This window comes from Myotis nattereri, assembly GCF_964212035.1.
Source record: "Myotis nattereri genome assembly, chromosome: 5".
NCBI classification, from domain to species: Eukaryota; Metazoa; Chordata; class Mammalia; order Chiroptera; family Vespertilionidae; genus Myotis; species Myotis nattereri.
In genome coordinates, this window is record NC_138080.1 from 81,426,615 (window position 1) to 81,449,799 (window position 23,185).

The 23,185-nt window shown below is 50.5% G+C and overlaps 1 protein-coding gene across 5 annotated transcripts in view; it reads right to left on the reverse strand.

Moving 5' to 3' along the window:
* The window catches only part of NRG2 (neuregulin 2), a 178,846-nt gene that overhangs the window by 33,307 nt on the left and 122,354 nt on the right, over positions 1 to 23,185 (reverse strand). For all 5 annotated transcript variants that reach the window (XR_013995970.1, XM_081090809.1, XM_081090808.1 and 2 more), the window contains exon 2: positions 6,708 to 6,879. Coding sequence is in view for 4 of the 5 variants with exons in the window: in XM_081090809.1 (XP_080946935.1) it covers positions 6,708 to 6,879 (172 nt within the window). In the remaining variant the exon portion in view is untranslated. The remainder of the gene's footprint in view (positions 1 to 6,707; positions 6,880 to 23,185) is intronic.

Below are 23,185 nucleotides of genomic sequence, written 5' to 3' on the forward strand. Positions count from 1 at the left end.
TGCGAGGTGTGGATGGGAAGTGGAGTCTGAGGTCCAGGTGGAACACTGAGTCCCTTGAGCTGGAAGGAAACCCGGGCACCAGGAGAGCATAGGGCAGGGCTAGTGGCTACACACATGTTCTAATCCTACGAATCTCCACATCCATGTTTCCAGGGCTGGTCCCTATTTGTAGCTATTTTTCTGGGTGAGGAAATCAGGGTCCCTTAGGAAGTCACATGGCCACCTCCCTTCTTTCAGCGCCCCTCCCCGAGTCTCAGTGCTTTCCCCCCAATCCGAACCGGTCAGCCACTGGCTCACCAGCTACCTCAGCCATTCCTTGGAAGTGGCAGCCTGTCACTCTAAATGCAAAGCCTATTCCCGGATACCTACGGGGGGGGGGGGGGGGGGGCTGTTCTGACAGGTTTCCATGGCAACTGTGCCCAGTCTCCCAGCTCCAACATGTGGCTCTCCCCTAACTTCACATTAGCCCTGCCACTAAGGGGCAACCGTGGCCTCTCCAAGGGGCTTTCACTTCATTCATTCATTCATTCATTCATTCAATAAAAGTTTACTGAGTGCTTTCTGAGAGCCAGGAGCTTGAATAGCTTAGGGAATAAGAGATCCTGTCCTTGTGGCCTGGTTTGGCTAATCTGGAGGAGGCGGACAGGACAGCACAGATGGGAAAACAAGGGTACATGGCAAGGCAAAGGCAGAAGTGGACAAAGTGCTGGAGTTGATGAGGGCATGGGCTTTCTCCCGGAGCCTGACACTGGGGTAGACCCCTCTGTGGAGGACTCTGCACCCAGTCCCTGCATGCCGAGAGATATGGGCCAGGCCTGGGCAGGGACTCCAGTGCTGTGTGTGACTCTAGGATACCTGGCCCTGGTTCTCCCCTTTTCTGAAGACCTTCCAACCTCTCCTTCCTTCCCAGCGTCTCTCTGCACCTGCCCCAGGGAACTTGGGCTCTGCAGGTCCTGGTCACATGTCCCACTGCTCGCTTTGCTCCGGTGTTCTCCAGGGGCTGGCTGGAGCCCCAGATGAAGCCCGGGACCCCAGACTGGCCCCCAAGGAGAAACAAGAGGTAGCATGAAAATTTCTCTCCATGCTGTAATCTCCTCCTCTTTTTAGTCCTGAATTAAAACACTAGATTCACAGAATATATGTAGTGGGTTGGAGGAGTGGTGGAGCCCAGGATGTAGAAAAGGCGAAGAGGAAGGACAGGGGAGGTGAGTAGAGAGGTCAGGTCCAGGGGAGGAGATGGCAAACGGACCCATACCTCTACCAGGGCTGGGCTGTGGGCACCAGTCTCCTGGGCTCCACCTCTGCCTCTGGGTGTGGGCCTCTTCCCAGACGTCCTCACTCCAAGATTCCCCAAACAAGGGTTCGTGAGGTTGTCTTATTGGTAGGCCCTGTTGCTATGGCAATATCCTTACTGATGTTACAGTGACAGCTGCCTGACCCTCCCACTACTCTTCCACCCCACCCAATTTTGCCAGCTCAAGCCAGTCTGTGTCTCCTTGGCCTGGTGTCTGCCTACAACCCTCTTCTGTCAATTCAAATTTGTTTCCTTCATTAAACAGAGCCTGGGAGGCCCCTCTGGCTAAGACAGCATCTCCTTCCTGGCTTCAGCCTAATTACATGCCAGGAAGCCCAGCTGCCTCAGGACCAGGCTCCCCAGACACCAGATCTTCCCTGACACTAGACAAGCAAAAGGGGGGATCGCCTGAGGGTCACAGGGTCACGGCAGAGCAGACCCAGAGCCAGAACCTCCTTGTCACCCACAGCTGAACTCCAAGGACCTTCCTCATATGACACCATATGTAGCAGGACAAGACAGAGCCAGGCTCACAGATGTCTGGAGGGATTAAGGCTCAAACAGGAAAGAAGAGCTTCCACATGAAAGTGAGACCTGGGGAAAGTGGGGAAAGGAGTGGGGGGCCCAGGGAGAGCCACTCCCCTTTGAGAAACCAGAAAGAGCAAGGGGGCAAAAAGAATGACCCCTACATGTACCAGCTGCGTGATGATATTGCCAGTTCCAGGGCGGTGGGCCCCAGGCTTTCGAAAGAGGTCCTGGGGTCAGAGCTGAAGGCGGGCTCTGCGGGTCTCCCTGGCCCTGAGGAACGAGGAGCGTAGGAATAACACACACTAGGTTCTCTCCTCACTCCTAACTGCAAGGACTTAGGACTCAGGACTCTCTCCCACCTCCAGGCAGGCCTGGCGCCCCTGGCCCCCTTGCCTCAGGCCTGCCCCTGTGATGGATGCCCCTCCCTTCCCTTCTCAGCCAGTCTTTTGTTGGCAGGGATGGGATTTGGGCTGCCACGTCCTCTACTCACACATTTTCCCCAGCGCCTACCTCCCTCTGCTTGCCTGAGGGGCCTGTCCCAGCCTGCCCCTCATAAATAAGGGAACTCATGGTTCTGCAGGGGAGGGCCGGTGCCAGGGCTTGGGGGACCAGTGTTCTCCAGGGCAGGAAGGCTTGGGTGAGATACCTCCTGCGGCAGCCCCTAAGGCAGATAGCACCTGCCAGGAAGGGGGTCTCTGCAAGGCCAAGACCAATGTCAAGACAGAGTGTGGCCTGGGCAGAGGTGTGATAGGGGGCCAGAGAGCAAGCTGCAGTGTGGGCAGAAGGAAAGAGGATGCTGCCAGCCAGGAGACCCTGCCCCTGCCCCCATGCCAGGGGAAGTGTGAGTGGAGGTGGCAGCTCTCTGAGTCACAACGCGGAATCAGAAGTTCCCGATTATGGCCCACTCCTTCACTCCACCCTCTCACTGCTGGGAGCCCAGGGGCAGGGTGGGTGGAGCTAGGACATTTCAGAAAGGCAGCAGCTAGGATGGGTCCCTGACAGGAAGGGGACAGGGGCACACTTCAGGCTCTCAGGGGTCTCCGATACCCAGGAGAAAGCCTGACCAGGATGCTGAAATGCTCAAAGTCCAGGTCAACACAAAGGGCGACCTGTCCAGTCCTACTGTCACCCTCTGCCGGCCATGCAGGGGAGATGGGTATGGTGAGCCCTCTCATGCTAGAAAGAGAGACATCCCCCCAACAATGCAATGGAACTGTGTTTGAGGCATTATGACAGGAGGTGACGAGAGCTGCCTGGAGGACTCAAGAAGATGTCCCAGAGGCTATGACATTTAAGCTGGGCCTTGGAGAACTTTTTCAGGGACAGTGTGTGTGTGTGTGGGGGGGGGGGGTAGGGAGGGGGGGTCTGCTGCCAGTACAGGGAACAGCCTGAGCCCAAGTCCAGGGTCATGAAAGGAAAGAGCAGAGATCGGGAGCACTGAGGTATTGGGGAACAGCGGGGCAGTGACTTAGAGGCCAGGAAGAAAAGAGTCGGAAGGGCCCCAAGGCCTGGGCTGTACCTGGCATACAGCAGGCACTCAAGATCTGTCACGTAAATGAATGAAGATCGGATATGTGCCCATGTTAGAAAGATCATCATCCCCTGTCACAGTCATGCGAGTCGGTGACTCTAGACGTCTAGAATAGTAAGCAAAATTGGGTGGATGAGATACACTTCTTCTGAAGAAAGGGCGGAGGGCTTTACCTACATTCTACACTAGAGGCTAGACTAGGAACTCTGTGAAGGTCGGGACCACGCCAGTTCCATTCCCCGGTGTTTCTCCAGCCTCTGGCAGAGCGCCTGGCACACAGTTGATGCTATGTTAGATACAGAAATGAATCCACAAAGGGCCTATCACCAGAAAGGGTGGGGACAGCCAAGAGCGGGACAGTGGAGAAGAGGCTAAGCTAGGAGACCAGATAAGAAGCTTGCGAGGCAGGGAGAAGAGTGCCTTCTGGGGAAGTGATACCCAACTGCAGGGGATGGCACGGGGCAGTGCCCAGCAACAGACATCTGCTTCTGCCACAGCTGAGAGGGGAGCACGGGAGGGTGAGGCAGGGCCAGAGCGGGCAGGAGGGAGAGGCCAGACTGAGGCACTCTGGACTAGAGATGCCTGTGGAGTATCGCAGGGGTGGTATTTAGTGTTTAGCTGGCAGCATGGGTCTGGAACTCAGGTTTTAAAAAGAGCCATCAAACTGGAGATGGAGGCCTGGGGTCATCAGATATGAGAGGGTGCAGACACTCACAGGTGGAGAGGGAGGGAGGAGAGTGAAGCTCAAAAGACAGGAAAGTTCCAGCACTGATGGTGACTAAGGCTGGTTAAGAGGTGCAGAACCACAGGGGCACGGGAGCAGGTGGCACCCACGTCAATGACTGCTGACAGGCCTGGAGGTGCAGGGCCAGGAAGCTCTGAAGTCGCTGGGGGAGTATTTACAGGGCAGAGTCTAGTGGAGCCGAGAGGAGTGGAGGACAGGAGAGTGGAGTCAGTGGGCTTGAAACTGACTCCGTGTGGTGGTGGAGGGAAGAAGCAAGATGGGGCAACAGCTGGAGGAGGAAGAGGCACAGCAATGGGGAGGGAAGCGATGTGAGTGCGCTTATGAGGAGAGAGAGAAGGGCTGAAGTCACCAGAGAAAGGATCCTGTTGGTGGCACAGGGGCTCTGAGGGTGTGTGTGCTCGTGTGTGTGGGTAGGTATGAATGTGACATGGGGTCAGGAATGGGGGGATGAGGATGGCCAAGCTGTGGACATGTTTCAGAGTAATGGGGATACAAGGGACAACCTTCTCTCCCGCTTCTGTTTTCTTTCTGGAGATGGCCTCTCCCCTCCTTCACTGAGATGCAGAGGTCCAGAGAGAGTGTTTGCTCTGACCTCCCAGAAAGAGGGGACTGGAGCCCCAACAATCCCAGAAGCCTGTCCATTCCTTTCTCCAGCTTGGAGCCAGTCTTGGGCAGTGGGAATGGATGGGGTGGCCTCAGAAGGTGAGCCTGGTGGGCAACCTGAGTTTCTTGCTGAATATGTAGATTGGGGACACACAAGACCCCTCTCCCCAATTTCCTTAGGATGCAGCATTCTTTCAGCCACAAACCTTTGATCTAAACCAGTGGTTCCCAACATGGGGCACACACCCCACAGGGTGGTAATTTGATTTTTAAGAGGGGCAATTCAAGAATGAGTTATTAACAGTGATTTTTTTTGCATTCCTTATGGTCCTAGGGGTCCCCTATATAGTATCTATAATAATAAAAGTGTAATATGCTAATTAGATTGGATGTCCTTCCAGAAAACCTTCTGGACGAAGCCATGGTGGCAGGGTGAGGCAGAGGCAGCAGCAGGAGGGGGACGAGCCCCTTGCACTAATTTCATGCATCAGGCTTCTAGTATAAATATATATTCTGACATACTTATTCATTTCAGTTCTCTATTATATGTTTTGAAACTTTATTTGCTATTTTTCATATCACTTCATATTATTATTATTTTTTAAACAACTTCTTAGTGATTTCTTCCTCAGTACTTCAACTGTCCTTTCGTTCTTTTATTTTTCTCTTTCATGGATGCCATGTTCTATGGAAGTTTGTTTAGACCAAGTTAATGGCCTTTTTAGGCTTCCTCCACATGAAAAGGAGTTCACTTTTTGAATAATAAGAATTATATGTCACGGGGGGCATCAGGGTTTTAGAGATGCTCAGGTGGGGCATGGCCCAAAAAAGGTTGGGAATCACTGCTCTAAATCAAACTCTTCGTAAATTCCACTTTCACCTGGACCACTTTCCAGGTGACCAATGTGCCTATGCTCCCCACTCCTGAAAGGACAGTCAGAAAACTGAAGTGCCTCCCAGATTCCTCCCCCCACACCCTCTTTCACATATTGGAGACTGAGGCCGAGGGGCAGAATGTGCACAGCTAGGGCCACATGGCAACCCAGGAGCAGCCTGAGCCCTGGCCTTCCATCACTTCCTGTTGTGGGGCAGGCTGGGTCCTCTAAAATCATCCTTGTTTGCATTTGGGGGGCAGTGAGGAGGAAAAGGATAGCCAGGGAGCGGGTGGCTGTAAGATACTCTGGAGGGGCAGGAAAGACTAGGGTGCTCTCGGCTACAGAGGGAAGGCCACTTGGCCCTCAGGGCCGACAGAACAGAGGTCAAGCAGAACTTCTGTTCAGCAGGCAGAGGGGGGCTCCCCCTTTTGCTTGTTCTGCCACCCAACAGTCTGTCGGGGGCTGTGAGAGGCAGAAGAGAGGTGAGGAGCTGCCCTTGGACTCCTGGCTTCTCTGGTGCCCAAAGCCCCCGCTCGACCAACCCAAGATGGAAGAGAGGCCATCTCCCACAGCTGGAGGCTCCTGAGCTTCTGATTCACTTCCCTGGAGCGCTGACTCCAGATTAAAGACAATCCTATGTCATAGGGGAGCCTGTCTGAGACACAGACTCCCCCAACACTAGTCAAAGCCATGTGCCCTTCCCCTAATCCAGCTCTCTGCCCAGTGCAGCTTGCTGAGCTGAGAAACCAGTCCATCACCACACATGGCCTCCCAGATGCATTCTGCAAGCGGTTTTCCCCCCAAGGATTGCCAAATGCTGGGCTTTCAGACACTGTGGGAGGTCCTTTGAGAAGTTCTAGGACAAGAGTGGACTTCCACAGGCAAAGCTGACTGACAATCAAATTGCCTTCAACCATCCAGAGACATTGATTAAGCATCTATAGTCTGAAGACGCTGGGCCAACATAACCAGAGGAGCCCAGGGTAGCAAGGAGAAATTGGGGGTGGCAAGGAAGGGGGTGAGGAATTTGATCTACAGGTGAGTCTGGGGACACAGCCCTCGGTTCTGCCAGCTCAGGACCCTCCTTCTCAGGAGGGAAGATGCCAGGAGGGAGGGGTGGCTGCTGCTCACCTGCCATTACCGTACTTGATGCGAATGTCGCGGCTGCGGTTGAGCTCCTTGCCATCCTTGAGCCAGCGGTAGGAGGGCAGGGGGTTACCGGCCGCTGCCTCACACTTCAGCGATTGTTTCTCCCCCACCTGTCCCGTCTGACTCTTCATCTTCTTCAGCTTGGGCCGGGTGGCTGTGGGGGCACAAGGCAGGGAGGTGAGCATGGCAACGATGGGGCAGTGCCAAGTATGAGCAGTGGAGGAAGGGCCACTGTCCTTGGGCTGGGCCTGGGGAGTTGCCCCTCCAGGTGTCATTTCCTCGTTCAATTCAACAAGCATTCACAGAGGGTCTGAAATGACGCCGTGTGGCTATTACCTGGACGGAGTTTCCCTTGTGCTTGAAATGGTACTGGGAGCTTTACATACATTATCTTATAACAATAACCTGATAAGTTCACTGCAGTGATTAAACCCATTTATAGATGGGAAACTGAGGCACAGGACAGTGAAGTCACTTCCTCAAGGTGATGGAACTGGAATTTAAAGCCAGGTCTCCTTGACTTCAGTGTTCATGATCTAACTTCTGTCCCAGGCAACCCAGGCAGACCAAGATGACAGACAGCCCCTCCTCTGAGGGGAGCTGTGACCCGGCATTGGCACACAGCATGGCTCAGGGAGGCATGAAGGTGCTGAAGCCCAGAGAAGCTGCCCCAACTCAGACTGAGGGACGAGCCAACTCAGCTACGAGTTAAGGGCTGGGGATAGAAGGAGAAGGTCAGGCCACATTATTTTAATAGATAATATATTCACACGATTCAAAATTCAAGAAGTGAAAAAGGATATATGGCTTGAAACAACAAGTCTCTCTCTAACTTCTCACCACAGCCATACAATGTTTCTAAAAGGCAGCCAATTTTGTCAATTCCTTTTATATCCTTTCACAGATCTTTATGCAGATACAAAACACACACATTTTAAACAAAATGGAATCATTAGTAACATACATATACACAAAAAACCTAGTATTCACATACTTTTTTTTCCTTTTTTAATTTAAATTCTTTATTGTTTAAAGTATTACATGAGTCTCCTTTTTCCTCCATTGACCTCACACCTTTTTTCTATAGCATCATTTTTCATGGTTGCATAATATTCCAGCACGAGTATATCACAATCTATGTGACCAATTCCTATCATGGGGTAGGTAGCAGGTTTTCTCCCCTTCCTTTCTTCCCCATTACAAACAAGCCCAGAGGAACATCCTTGCACCTTTTCCCACTGTATACATTATATATCCAATACACACACCCAGTGTACGCTGTTGTGCAGGTAGTATGGCTCTTGACTCAGACTGCCTGGGTTCAAATCCAGGCTTTGCTACTTGTTAGTTTTGTGTCCTCTGGTCATTGACTTAATTAATCCGTTTGCACCTCAATTTCCTTGTCTGTAAAGTACAGGTGATAACAGCTCACCCTGTGGGATGACGGCTGTGAGGATTATATGAGATAATGCGTGTGGAGCTTGGCATGCACCGAGCATTTAATAAAGGTTAGCTATTATTGTTATTATTATCCACAATCATTTCCTAAGGCAATCTTCCTAAAAGTGGAATTGCTGCGTCACAAAGGTTTGCAATCTTCCTCAGCTTTACGGTTGCCAAATTACCTTCTGGAAAGGTTGCATCAATCTGTACTCCCACCAGTGAATGACAGGGCCTGTTTTTTTCCACACCCTCATCAACATGAGGTATTATCATGTATTTAATCTTCACCAATTAGCTAGGCAAAAGATAACGTCTCTGTTGTTTTAATTTGCATTTATTTGATTCCTAGTGAGGCTGACCACTTTTCCTAAGTGTATCGGCCCATTGTATTTCTTCTTTGTGAATTGTCTGTTCTTGCCCGTACTCCATTTTTCTATTGGGTGCTCACCTTATTGATCTGTAAGAGTTCTGTATACATATTAAAGCTATGAAGCTTTTGCTACATTTCCCTCCAATTACCTGCTTCTTATATTTTATAATGGTTTTCTTTTGGACATCCAGAGGTTTTATGTATATCAACCTATCAATCTGTTGGGCTTTCTGGAACTTTATAATTCTAAATGGGATTGAAATCCTGCCTAGGCATCCTTCCCCCTTACCTACATCCCCACCTTCCTGAGTCCTCAGTCACTGCTTATCAATAGTTCTTAACCCTACATGCCAATAAGAATCATATGGAGAGCTTTAAAAGTTATGTAACTGCCTAGGAAATATCCTAGACATAATGAAACAGAACCTGTGAGAGTGGGTCCAGGTATGTGGGTTTAAAAAATAAACAATAAAAATATAACATACATATAGGAAAGTGCACATATTGTGAGTGTATAGCTCATGACTGGTTACTAACTGAACACATCTTCACAGATGGCTTTGCTCTAAGGTTAGGCTGACATCCAGGGATCTAACCTCTTGGTCAACTGGTGATCTCCAACTAGTCTCCTCCCTCTTCTTGTGAACCAGGGAAACAGAAAGCTCTTCTCAGGTTAGAGAGTGCTGACCTTCATTGCAGTTCTGAGACAGGGGGCCCACTAACCACCCCCTCCATGGGCCACCTCCCTCCCAACAAGCCAGGGTGAGGGTGGGGGTGATTCCTGGTGAGAAGAGGTGGTGGTCACTCCACTACCTTGTTGCACGTGAGTCCTGGTGCAACACTATGCGCTCAGTCTGAGGCCACTGCTTAATGGTGGTGGTGAAGGGGGCAGGAGGGTACAGTTCCAGAGAGACTCCAGAAACAAGAGGTCTGACCCCAGTTCAGAGGCCCTGAGAACTGGGGGCTCCAAAGTCATTCTCTGCCACTAATGGGAAACCCAAGACTACATTTCAGATCACAAAGAGCCCACCCCAACTAGTAAGAACCCTGTGTCACCCAATAGCCACTTTGAAAAAATATGTTTTTATCAATTTCAGAGAGGAAGGGAGAGGGAGATAGAAAAATCAGTGATGAGAGAGAATCATTGATCAGCTGTCCCCTGCACGCCCCCCTACTGGGGATTGAGCCCCCACAACCAGGGCATGTGCCTTGACCAGGAATCAAACTGTGACCTCCTGATTCATAGGCTGATGCTCCACCTCTGAGCCACACTGGCTGGGCGCCACTTCTTGATAGTCTATTCACTTCAGAATAATCCCATCTAGCTCAATTGTTCCTCATTCATTCATTCTACTACATGCCAGGCACAGTCCAGATTTTGGGCCCTGAGAATACAATAGTGGACAAGACAGATAATCTTCCTGCTCTCATGAAGCCTGAACTTGAGTGAGGAGGATGCACAATGGCAAATAATCACCAGGATCTATGAGGCAGTGAAAAGCAGCTAGTTAACAGAGGCCCATGTGGCTGGAAGATTCTGGAAAGCAAGGGTGGTATGAGGGGATCCTGGAGAGGGAGGCCCAGGTGACTGACATGGGGCTTTCTGAGCCAGGACAAGAAGTCTGGATTTGTCCCTCTTCTCTTTTTCTTGGGTAACCCCATTTTTTTTGAAGTCTTTGATCAACATTTCTTGCAATTTCCTACCCTCTTGTGCATGCAGAATTGGAAATTCTGCCAGATGACTAGGAATTAGGCCTCTGGAGAATTTTGAAGTGTGACAGACCTAGATTTGAAATTTGGCAAACTACTTTCTTAACCTAAACATCAGTTTCGTTATCTGTAAAATATACACAATAACTAGCTGATAGGATTATTGTGAGAATTAAAGGAGATAGTGAATGTAAAGTGTTTAGTCGAGGTTCAACAAATGCAAGTTCGTATCTGAGAGTCCTGAAACAGGGTTGGTGGCTGAAGAGGAAGGGGTTATTTGCTGGTGTGGGGTGGGTCCAGATTTTTGGGCTTTGTCACAGGAAATGAGGGATGTACAGTCAGACACACTATTTTGGTTGCCAGTTGCTGAAATAGTTCCCTGCCTAAAGTGCTTCCATAGGCTCTGAGGAGAGAATGCCGGAAGTGCCCCATAACTTGCAAATGTCTTTAAAGCTTTTTTTTTTGGTTAACTTTTGATGTGCCTACTAGAAATTGTAAAGTTATCTATGTAGATCACGTTATATTCCTACTAGACAGCATTGGTCTAAAGGATGACAAGATAAAAATAGTCATATATTTGAATCATGTTATGCTCTTTACATAGAGTTTTCTTTTGGTTCTTAACAGTTCCTCACAAGAATTAACTGAGATACAGTAATCACCCCTTGCTTCCCGAGGTTTAATTACCCACAGTCCAAATATATGAAGTAGAAAATTCCAAAAATAAACAATTCATAAGTTTTAAATAGTGTGCTGTTCTTAGTAGCATGATAAAATCTCACGCTGTCAGGCTCCGTCCCGCCCAGGATGTGAATCAACTCTTTGTCCGGCATTTTCACGACTGTTAGTCACTTTGTAGCTGCCTTGGTTATCAGATGCACTGCTAGTGTTCAAGTAGCACTTATTTTACCTAATAATGGCCCCAAAGCCATTCACATAACTTTTATTACAGTATATTAGTATAATTGTTCTATTTTATTATTAGTTATTATTATTACTCTCTTACTGTGCCTATTTTAAAATTTAAACTTTATCATAGGTATCTATGTATAGGAAAAGACAGTATATATAGGGTGTCCCTAAAAATGTATACACATTTTAACAGCTGATAACTCAATTCTCACTCCTTTTCAGGTTTAACTGATTTGAAATAATGGGTGAAGCCAGACTGAGCTTTGAACAAAGAAAAAACCAGACATTTTTTTTTTAATGGGGATACATAAAAGATAAAGTTTATGGTACAAAACCAGCAACAGTTGACGAACTGAGGGAACACAAATGCAAAATGAAATGATTTTTTATGTTTGCGATTCCACCTCTTCATGTAATCAGCAGTGCCTGGACCAGACCGGTCACCAGTTTGAATTCAGACATTGACAAAAAATTATTCATTTCTGCAGATTCTTTTAAATTTTGAAAATGAACTATATGTTAATAAACACTGATTTTATAATAATTCAAAGTGTGTATACATTTTTGGGGGGACACCCTATATAGAGTTCAGGACTATCTGGGGTTTCAGGCACCTACTGGGGTCTTGGAACTTATCCCCCAAGGATAAGGTGGGTGGGTGGGGGAACTACTGTACTAAAAACCATGTCTCCCGCTCTAGCAATGTCTGATTCTGGTCCCTGCTCACAGAAATCTTAGTTCACAGTTCTAAGCCAAAGATGCACATTTGAAAGGGAATAGGACCCTGAGAACAGACTTTTTTTTTTTTTAATTCAAGCAAGTCCCCTGGGGGGAAGCAGCAGCAGCTCAGGTGGCAGGAAAGAGAACACCCACCAGGTGGCACCCTGAACAATGCCCAGAGGACCTCTGCAACCTCGCTCCTGGGCCCAGAGCTTTCTATGGTGAGGAGCATGAACAACTGCCCCTCGATAGCCCTGGATTTGTTTTGCAGATGTGATGGGAAGACATCAAAGGCTTATAGGTCAGGAAATGACGTGCTCTTACATTTTGCATTTTAAGCTCATTCTTATTCTGAGCATCATACTTCTCCCACTGTGGCTTCCAGTCACTGGATCCTTAGGGACACCTGGGACAAGGCTAAGAGGTTATTCATACAGCAGACCTTCGAGGACCTGGAGATAGTGTTTATAGGGACTCAGATACAAGTAGGCCAGCTCTAGCCCCTGCCTGGGCCCCCTCTCTGATCTGGGTCCAGTATTGTCTGGGACTCTTTGATGGACTAGGACCCAGAATGCTAGTATGAAAACCACTGTATCATGTCCCCAGAGTGTCTTGAGGCCAAAGCTAAACCAAGCAGAGAAACAGGCTTCCTGGGATGAATGGGATCTGTCAGGACAATAGCTGAAGCAACTCATTGGGCAAGCACTCCCCCCCTCGGTTGACATGCGTTTACTGAGTGTGCTTATGGTGCCAGGTTCTGTGCTTTGTCCCAGACAGAAATGACTAGCTATACATGGGGTAGCCAATCCTGCCCCACAAGGAGGTTGGCTTGTTCCCTCTGTTATTGTTTTGTTACATAAGAAATACATTACTTGTTGTAGAAAAATTACATAATACAAGTAAGGAAAAAGAAAAACACATTTAAATCCATTCAATTACTACCAGAGAAAAAAACTCTGGCAACATTTTCAAATATCTCCTTCAAGATTATTCTCTCTAAAATGTTTTATATCCTACATTTTTTAGTCAATATATCGTAAAAACATTTCCCCGAATCTAGAAATACAGATCTAAATCATCTTAATGGCTGCATAATATTCCATTGTCCAGATGAATTGGGATGTCTCCAACATCCTGCTAATATTAACAGGACTGCAATAGATTTCTCTATAAATTCAGCTTTGCAGCCGAAGGGAGGAGTCCCAGTCCTCGGGGTCTGTGTACACTTCCCCACGCAGAGGGGATTCTCAAAGGCCCAGCACCCAGGGGAGCGACCGATGAGAGGCATCAGGTAGAAGCATGAGGAAGAAGAGGGTGACAATTCCCCTACTCTGCACCATGGCTGTCACTGAGACCCTGCTCCTTCCCCACATGTAGAGGGGTAGGTGGCAAGTTGATGGCCTAGGGGTCCCTTTGATGCTCTGCCATCACCTCCCTTAATGTCTCCTCCTCAGGCTTAGCCTCTCTGCTGAGCTCTCAAACTCCTTGAGGTCCCTTTGTCCAGCTCCCTTTTGCCTGAAAAAGGGCCCATCTGAGCAGCAGGACCAGGGCCCTCTTGAGTGGGGTTAAGGGTATAGGGGTATGAGGTTTGGGGAAATCTCTTGGGCAGTTTTATAACAAGAGGAAGGTCTCCCAAGGATGATCAAGGGCTCCATAAAAAGATTTCTCTTGAGGATGAGCCCACTAAAACCTTAAGACACATCTCAGTTGTGATGAGTTGGGCCATGGGGTATCTGGTGGCTTCTGCTTCCTCACAGCCTCATGCCAAACCAAGGCATCTGGCCTGTATGTGTTTGACGGGGAATCCTCGGAAGGCACCTCACTGAAGATAACAACAGCAAGAACAGCGAGGGCTGCTCCTTTTCCACATCCCAGCCCTGAGGCCAGAAGATACCGCTGCTGCCAGCAGTTTGACCTCATTCCTCTCGGCAGTGGGCGGTGGGTGCGGAGCCTGCAGAGATCTGAGAGCAAGACAGACGCCCAGGACATGGCCAGGCAGCCCAGCCAGGGAGGACCTGGCCTGGCCTGGCCTCCCTCCTGGCAACCAGGGGGCAGGGGCAGCGGACTCTTAAAAGGGTTAATGATCCTCAGCTCATGACTAAGGCTGAGCAGTCCCCTTTGCAGCACAACACCTGGAGACAATGTGGCCAGCCCGCCTGTCATCAAAGTCTCCTACTGCCCTGCTGCTGGCAGGCTGCGGGTCGGCCCTCTCCCCACCCCTTTCCTACCCACAAAGTGACCTATAGGAGGTTAATTACAGACTCCAAGTTCAAATGAGAAGGAAAAAAAACCCAACAACTAAAACACAGCTGACTTACGTGGGCACAGAGGGCCCTCTCTGAGAAACGGCAGTCAGGTATCCTCCCGTGGCCTGCAGAAGAGCCATTTGATACTCACAGGCCAGGCGCCCAAAGGGAGTGGCCCCTGAGCCACATTTTCTTAGCCAACCAGGCTCAGCCTGGTGCCTGGGCTTGCCTTGCCCTCTTCTCACACCCATCCAACAAATCCACACCTCCTACAGTCCTATGACATACCAGGTACCTACCCATCATCGGGGATGTGATGCTGCACAAGACAACCTGGCTCCCGGGCTCGAGCCGGGCTCTGTCTCCTGCTTAGGACTACACTGAGACTGGCAGGGGGCAGAGCCACACAGAGGGTCCCTTTCCCTGCCCCAGTGAAAGCTAGTCCACCTGATGGGCTTTCAGCTCAGCAGGCCAGGCACCTGGCTCCTCAGCTAGAAGGTAGAGAAGAGGGGCTGGGATGGAGCTAGAGAGGGAGGCTGACGTTGTTCCAGGAGGACAAGAAGGGCAAGGGAGGAAGGAGGAAGAGACAAACCTTGGCAGCTCCAAGACCAACAGAAATGACTCCTGCTTGACGCTTCTTCTTTTTTTTTTATATATATATTTTATTGATTTTTTTACAGAGAGGAAGGGAGAGAGATAGAGAGTTAGAAACATCGATGAGAGAGAAACATTGATTCAGCTGCCTCCTGCACACTCCCTACTGGGTATGTGCCCGCAAACCAAGGTACATGCCCTTGACCAGAATCGAATCTGGGACCCTTCAGTCCGCAGGCTGACGCTCTATCCACTGAGCCAAATCGGTTAGGGCTGCTTGATGCTTCTTGCCTGCCCATCCCCAAACACCCATCCACTGACACCCAACATACAGTGTGAGTGAAGGGCATAAACAGGCCTGGCTTGACCACCAGGGTCAACACTATGGCCACTCTCAGCCCCCTCTAACAGGAACGAGGCATCCTGACAGACACATTGGCCTCCTCAGGGCCCTGCCAGAGTCATGCTGAGGTTCCTTGCCCGGGCTCAGAGCTGAGACACAGGTACATGATGGGGTGGTAGAGGTGGGGGACTAGGGGGATGTCACCTCTGGCGAGGGATACTATTGCAGAGGCTCAAACAAGCAGGGACAGCACACAGTGTGCTGGGATAGCACAGTTTCTGGGTTTCTTAGCACGACTTGGGGCCCAGGCCAGATACGCCTAGAGGTGGCGCAGATGAGGCCCAGGGGAAGCAGTGCTTAACCGAGGCAAGTGTGGCAGCTGAGGACATAGCAGTTAGGTCCTTATCTAGGTCCCTGAGTTTCTAGCTGTCTGCCCTTAGGTGAATAGTTTAGCCTCTCTGGGCCTCAGCTGACTCATCTCTGAACCACGCTCTGCCTATTTCAGAGGGAAAGAGAGTTGGAGGCTTCTGACCATGATCTCTTCAGCCACTGGGAGTGAAGGTAGGGAAAAAGCAGAGGTGACAGGCCTGAAAGACCATTACCATTTGCCGAAACTCTAATTTTCCCACTGGGAAGGCTGGGCCCGGGCCCCGAGCGCCCTCTGTGGGGAGGGCCTGCTGCTGGACGAGGCAGCCCCTTGCTCGAGGAACCTGAGGGGATCCGAGTCCCTACACCTTTTAGGATGGGCCTGCGCCTCCCACCCCCTCAGCCTCGCTGGAGAAAGCTGTTTCTGAGGCTCTGGGTCATGGGAAATGTAGTGTGTGTGTGTGTGTGTGTGTGTGTGTGTATGTGTGTGTATGGGGGTGGGGCAGAAAAGGGGAGGCACCTTATACACGAGGCAAGACCTGCTTCTCGAACAGAGATAGAGGAAAAGCCGCAGGATGATCTCAGGACCTCTTTCTGAAGGGTCTGCCGAGTTCATTAGTAAGGAAAGGCAGCACCTTTGTATTAAAGCAGACATATGATGGAGTACAATGTCAAGTTCATGTGGATTTTTGAGATAAAATAAAAATACAAGAATTCAAAGAAACGTTGGATATCAGGGGAAAGGTCTTACCAGGGCTGACAGAGGTAAGAATAAGACTCACGTGCTCACCAAATACAGACACCCCAGTGGGTGCAGGGGGCCCAGGTTGCCAGAGGCCCGCCGTCCTCCCCTGCAAGTCCAGCCACAAGCACAGACAGCCCTGGCCTCGGCACTCTGGGGCCTGGGAGAGCTGAGATGTGGTCCCCATGGTCCTGGCTAGGGAGAGGCTCACCCCAAATGAATACCTGCCTGGGTATTCAGCCACTGCCTCAAATATAACAGGTGGGAAAACAGCTTCCCATCTCCTCTCCCAAGGCCACTCTTGCTCCTGGGTTCTTTCTGTCACCTTGTCATTTTTGACAACCGTCTCTCTTGACTCTCCCCAAAGATCAAGAACATCCACCTTCCACCAAGCCTCTTGCCCTCTTACTCCTTCATCATCCGCCATGCTCTGGTTTGGGCTGTACTGTGCCTACCCCCACCCCAGAACCACTCCACTAGCAATGGACACGGGGCAGAGTCTCCGCTGTGTGCTTCTGGCCACTTAGAAACCTTCCTGGGTGCCATGATGTCTGTAGAAGAAAGGCCATCTGTCTTCCTTGCTGGCAGCCAGGGCCCCCGGAGGAAGCTTACTGGGTCAGTAAACCAGTCCCCCTCCCCTCTCTGCTTTTCCTCTATCAATTCCCTTCAAGCATTGTATCTTCTAGCCTGGCTGGGCATGGATTACTGGTTGAGCGTTGATCCATGAACCAGGAGGTTGTGGTTCGATTCCCTGTCAGGGCACATGCCAGGTTGTGGACTTGATCCTCAGTGTGTGGTGTGCAGAAGGCAGCTGATCAATGATTCTTTCTCATCATTGATGCTTCTATCTCTCTCTCCCTTTATGAAACAAAAAATAAAATAAAATAAAAAAGAACTGTATATTCTAGGCAGGCCAAAATCACTGGCTACTCCCAAACATGCCTGTTCTATATTCTGCCTGCCTCGTGCCCCCTCACCCATGCCATTCCCCACACAGAAGCACAGTCAGGAGGGTCAGACATGCAGGCTGGGGGGCTCAGTCTGGTCTCGGTTTTCACTCTGGCTCTGCCTGGCGTCCTGTCTAACTAGACAAGTTTCTTAACCTCTCTGAGCCTTTATTTTCTTGTCTGTAAAACAGGGACAATCTCACCTACCTCTTAAGATTGTGGTGAGAATTAAATGTGGGTGCTGTGTGTCAAGAACTTAGCACACAGTACCTGACACAAGAAAGCTCAATAGCTGGCAGCTCTTGTTAATCTAAATCTCAGATGCCACGGGCTCCTCTAACCCACCCAGCCAGAAGCAATCTCTGCCTCACACAGACTTCCCGAGCGTTTCTCCTGCCCAATTTGGGGCTTCCTACTTTGGAGCAAACTGATTACTTAACTTTCTGGACTGTGGGGGCCTCAAGGAGGGATGTGTGGCAGCATTGCTGTCATCTGGCTTCTGGCACTGAGTAGGTGCTCATTGATCGCTGGCTGAACAAATGGATTCATGACTGATGGGTGCCTCAGATCAAGACTGCCGCTAGTACCAAGGGGAGGGTGGGGCCCCTTGACGGCTAATCCCAGAGCCCTTTCCCACCCAATACTCCTCCCAACTTGGCCTGTTCCCTCCCCCTCAGCTCAAGCTGGCATCTGCCCAGGATAGCAGAGCAGATGATTAAGTTGGGGGCCTCCCTGGAGGACTACCCTTACTCAGCCTATCAGGCTCCCAACCACCGAGGGGCCTCTGGCCACAGGCTGGGAAGCTCGGCCAGGGCAGCCTCTTCCCATGAGACTGCCCTTCTTCAAACAGGAGAGAGGCTGGCGAGGTGTCTGTGCACAGGTGGAAGAACTTGAGAGTGTCCTCCTTCATTTGTACACTCACGTATGCCCTGGGCACTGGGCACATGTCAGGTGTTGAGGGTCAAGTTGACATGGTCTATGCCATGGTGGAGGTTCTTGCTGAGGGGGTGCTGCCCATCCAGTAGAATGGGAGGCACTGGGGGGAGCAAAGAGGATACACCTCACCCTCCCTTCTCACCTCCAGGAAGGCCCTGTGGAGGGAGCAAAGACTATGCTGAGCCTGAAGGATGACAGGAGTTGGCCAAGGGAAGACAGACAGAGCTGCAGGCAAAGGGAACCGGAGGTTCTGAGGACCGTGCCAGGAGACCACAGTGCACTCAAGAAACAGAGAGAAATTCCATCTGACCGGGTGCCATGTGGGAGGTGGGAGACATGAGGCTGCAGGGTCGGGTAGGGCGGCAGTGGCTACGAAGCTGCTGCTCTCATTCTTGCCCGGGAGCTGCGAAACCCTTTGCCTTGTTGGTATATGGACTTCTCTCTCTGGGTCTCAGTTTCCCCACCTCTATAGTGAAGAAATTGGCCATGAGCTCGGATCCAGCTGCACCCGACTGCACCAGAGTCACAGGTAAGTTTGTTTCAGATAAGTCTAAACTCACCAGCCTGACTTTCAGAAAACCCACTGCTTGGGCCCGTTGGTCTCTCCCTCCTACATGGGCAGTGTATCTTCATTTCCCAAAGGCCCTGTTCACTTCTGCTCAAGTGGTTTTCTCAGCCTGAATGCCAAGCCCCTTCAGATCTCCTTCCATTTTCCAAGGTCCATCTCAGCCCATCTCCTCCAGAAAGCTTGGCAACTGCAATTAGTTCTGCCCACACATCTCTGTTGCCCCCTAGGGTGGCAAGCCCATTCCCCAACGATGCCTGCAGCTCCCAGGCATCATTCTTGGCACCAAGGCACTGGGGAAACACCTCTGGGACTGACAGGCCCCCTACAGGGTGTTGTCTGGGAAGCTGGGCCACCCAGTTCAACAAGCGCTTCTCACACTTCAGCACATATCACATCAACCAGAGGGCTTTTGAAAACACACACTGGCCCCATCCCCACACTTCCTGATTCAAATGCAAAAGACTGCATTTCTGGCAAGTTCCCAGTTTATGCTTTAACATGCACAAATGTTACCTCCTCTGTGAAGCTCTCCCTACACCTTCCCAGAATAATTCATTCCTTTCCTCATCACACATTGCACACAGCTCTGGCCTTATACTTGGTTCTAATCACAGGTATTCGTGTAAGGGTCAGTCTCGGATCCTGAGGGCAGCAGCTGTGATTTCTTTACATAGTAGGAGCTCAATGAATGCTTGCAGAATGGAGTACACCAAAGTGAGCAAAAGCACATGCAGTCTGTATAGTTACCATGTGGCCAGGATCTGGAAGTCTTGCTAAATGAATGTTTAGACCAAGGCTGGGCTGGACAAAGACAAGGAGGATTTGCTGCCACTTGTGCTAAGTTATGTACAATGATGACAGGCTCAGAAATGGGAAACACAATGGGATCATGATTCTGATGGGCCTCAGGTCTCAAATTTTGGCAATGCTTTGCCAATGTTTAGAAAAACCCAACTCCTCTCTCCCGTATGCCAACTGTCCTGCAGGCCAGTCTTGTGGGATAGAGAGCAGAGGAGGCCTGGAAGGGTGAGTGTGGGTGACCAGGCATGGGCAGCCACTCTAGGAAGCCACTGAGGCTGGGACTAAGGCTCCCCCATGCTGGGTCAGCACCTTTTCCTCCATACACTCCTACTCTGGCACTATCCTAAGGTCAGGGCCGTTCTGACTTAGCCCCGAACCTTTCGGCACCAAGGGCAGATGGCGGTAACAGGGATCGCTTGGGATTCCTGACAGTATCTGAATCAAAGGGTTTCTGTTTCCCATGAAGCTGCCACTTCTTCCCCTAGCAGCTCACAGAGCCCACAGAGGCCAGAGGGCCTGGTGGGAGGTGGCTTATATTCTTCTTCTTCTTTTTCTTTTTTTGGTTTATATTCTTGTAAGGAAGAATATTTCCTCTATTTGAAGCCTGAAGCCTTCAGTCCAATTTTACTTCTATCCCAGACCCATTGGCCACTGATTCCCCCACCCCAGGTGACTCACTGCCCCACTCCAGCCCCACTGCTGTGCAATCTGGAAAACTAGAGTTCTCTGTCCCCTTGTCCCCTGCACTGCCCTCCCTCTTTGGGTCTCTGGAAATGCTATGGGACCTGGGCTGAGGACTGATGAGTCCTGGTCTGTAAAGTGCTTTGAGCTCTCAGGATGAAAGACTGCTGGGAGGTACAAAGTCACTCTTTGCTTGTTGTTATTGTTCCTAATGAATCCTGAGGTGCCAGGGAGCCGGAGCAGAGTGTGAGGCACAGACTGAGCCCTGGAGTGGCAGGAGGATTACTCCAGGTGCCTTGATCAGCAGGGTCAGCCAGGGGCCAAGGCCAGAGGTGGAGGCTGCCAAAGCAACCGCCAGATGTGGCTCAGCCACATGCAAATGGGCATATCGCCACCTCTACAGCCTAAAGACCAGAGTTTGTCCTGGAAGTCTGGGCACTATTTTTACTAGAGGTAGGAGATGGGAAAGATGGGAGAGAGTCCTTGCAAGGATTCTTTGCGCCCAATCAGATGACATGTATCCAGAGTTTTCAGCTAGCGATCGTAATCTGCCTTCATACTCCAGGACACGCCGGAGAAGACCAAAACCTGCCCCCTGCCCTCCTGTGGCAGACACAGCTTCCCAGTTCACAAGGGAGCTTCAACAGAGGGGACCTTCCTGTCGAAGCCTGACTGTCTTTCAGCGGGCCTATAGAAAAGATCAGCAACTTCAAATCCAATTCTCAAGTTACTCTTCAAAATAGCATGGCACCTTCAGAGCTCGTCACTTTCTTTGGGACCAGCTGCTCCCCCACCTGCTCCCCAGTCTCCTCCTCTCTCCAGCTCTCCTCCTCTCAGAATTCTCAGAGACAAGGGCCCGAGGGCTGGGCTCTGCCTTGCCATGGAGAAGGTGAGAGTTGAGAGCAGAGAGTATTTCCAGAGACGCAAAGAGGGAGGGCAGTGCCAAGGTCACATAGAGCCAGAGTGGGATGGACCCCAGGTACATGAGTGGGTTGATGACCCACCTCCCAACATGGCCGCCCTGGGATAAGGGAAGTGTGTGTGTGTGGTGGGGGGAGGGGGGCAGCCCCAGGTAGGGATACCAGGCGTCAGCCCCACGAACTCTGTGAGTCATAGAGCAGAGCTCACACCTGCAGTTCAGCCCCACCCAGCACTCCTGTGCTGAGGCCAAGGGAAAAGCCCATTTCCCCACACTGGCCTGAGTGTGTGTGGCGGGGAGGAGATGGGGGGCTGCCGGATGTGGGTCATGGATGGGGGAGCCAATTCATTAACGTTCCCTTCTCTCTCCTTCCTTTTCCCTCCTACTTTTCAGATTTCCTCCCCTATCTAAGCTGAAGATTTTTTAAAAAAATATGTTTTATTGATTTTTACAGAGAGGAAGGGAGAGGGATAGTTAGAAACATCGATGAGAGAGAAACATCGATCAGCTGCCTCCTGCACACCTCCTACTGGGGATGTGCCCGCAACCCAGGTACATGCCCTTGACCGGAATCGAACCTGGGACCCTTCAGTCCGCAGGCCGACGCTCTATCCACTGAGCAAAACCGGCTAGGGCATAAGCTGAAGATTTTAACAGGTAACTTGCTCACACTCTCCATGTCTGCACCTCCTAATCTTTCTAGCAAATGTGGCCCCACCCTGGCTAAGACCCCTCTCCAACTGCCCAGTGGCCATGTGTTCCCTGGCCGGGGCACTCTGAGCTGCAATAAGAAGACCCTGCAGCCTTGGGTGGGCTGAAGGCGAGTTGTGAGGGAAGCTTCCAGCTCTGTAGGTCAGTGTTCACTTCAGCACCCATCCTACCCCCCAAGGCACATATCAGGGGTTGAAGACTGTTGCTTCAGCCCTGGCTGTTTTGCTCAGTGGTTAGAATCCACATGTACTGCAGTTGCAGGTTTGATCCCAGGCTCCAGTTGGGGCCACATGAGGAGGGCAACCATTCAATGTGTCTCTCTCACATTAATGTGTTGTTGTTGTTTCTCTCTCTCTCCCCCTCCTCGCTCCCTCCAATCTCTCTCTGAAAATCAATGGAAAAAATATCCTTGGGTGAGTATTAAAAAACATACTAACTGCTGCTTCTCATGGACATGGTACTTTCTCCTGAGGTCTTGTTCAGAGCCCAACTCTTCCCTATTCCCTCCTTATTCCAGAGTGTCCAAAATCTCGCTAGCCCAGGCCTTGGGTTTGCTTGGTATCGCTCACCAGCCAGCTCCTTGAAAGAAGGCATTCTGTCCACTTGGAGGCAGGGAACAAGAGGAAGCAGAGAAGAAAAGACAGCAGGAGAGATTACAATTAGACATGAAGAAGGGCTTTCTCACCTGGGTATAAGGTGCTGGAAGGGATTACTGAGAGACCTATAGGATCTCCCACCTGCAGCCCTCTCCCATCTTTGCCCCAATGCATACTCTAACCTTAGCAGCAAGCTGTTCATTTCCTTGGCACTCTCACTCCCACCTGGTGAAGCCCAGGTGGCTTGTTACTAGTTCAGCTCCTGCAACCTTGACATTGGGAGGGTGCCCTTACCTAGCCAGCCCTCCAAGGTGCCCATAATAGGATGTATATGGGGGGGGGGTGGTGGCTCACTGAGCCAAACACATGAATTTTGAAAACAGGCATCAGGAATTCCTTCAGGTCTCAGATTGGGAGCGCACCGCACACCACATTAGCCCAGCATCAGCTGGCCACGCATTACTCAGGGAGTGCTTGCTTTATAAGGAAGAGAACCCAGCAATGGCCTTTAAATGCCCCAGGTCCTTTCCTCTGCTCGGCTGAAGGAATTGTTGACTCTTAGGCTCTTCCCAATCACTCTTGAGGCTACCTTGCTACCTGCCCCTCATTATACAGAAATTCAGAAAAGTTAAGTCATTTGGCCAAATCCTCAACCACAGCTGAAGCCTCCCAACTCCCAGGCCAGTGCTCTTTTGAAGACATGTTTATATTGCAGTTCTGGCAGGAACTCTGGTGCGGGATAGAGAACCAGCAACATGGGCATCGTTGTGCAGAGATTTGAAGTCCCCGAGACCTATCTCTGGAACTTACTTTGTGACTTTAACCTCAGTCAGCCTCAGTTGCTCCCTCTGTAAA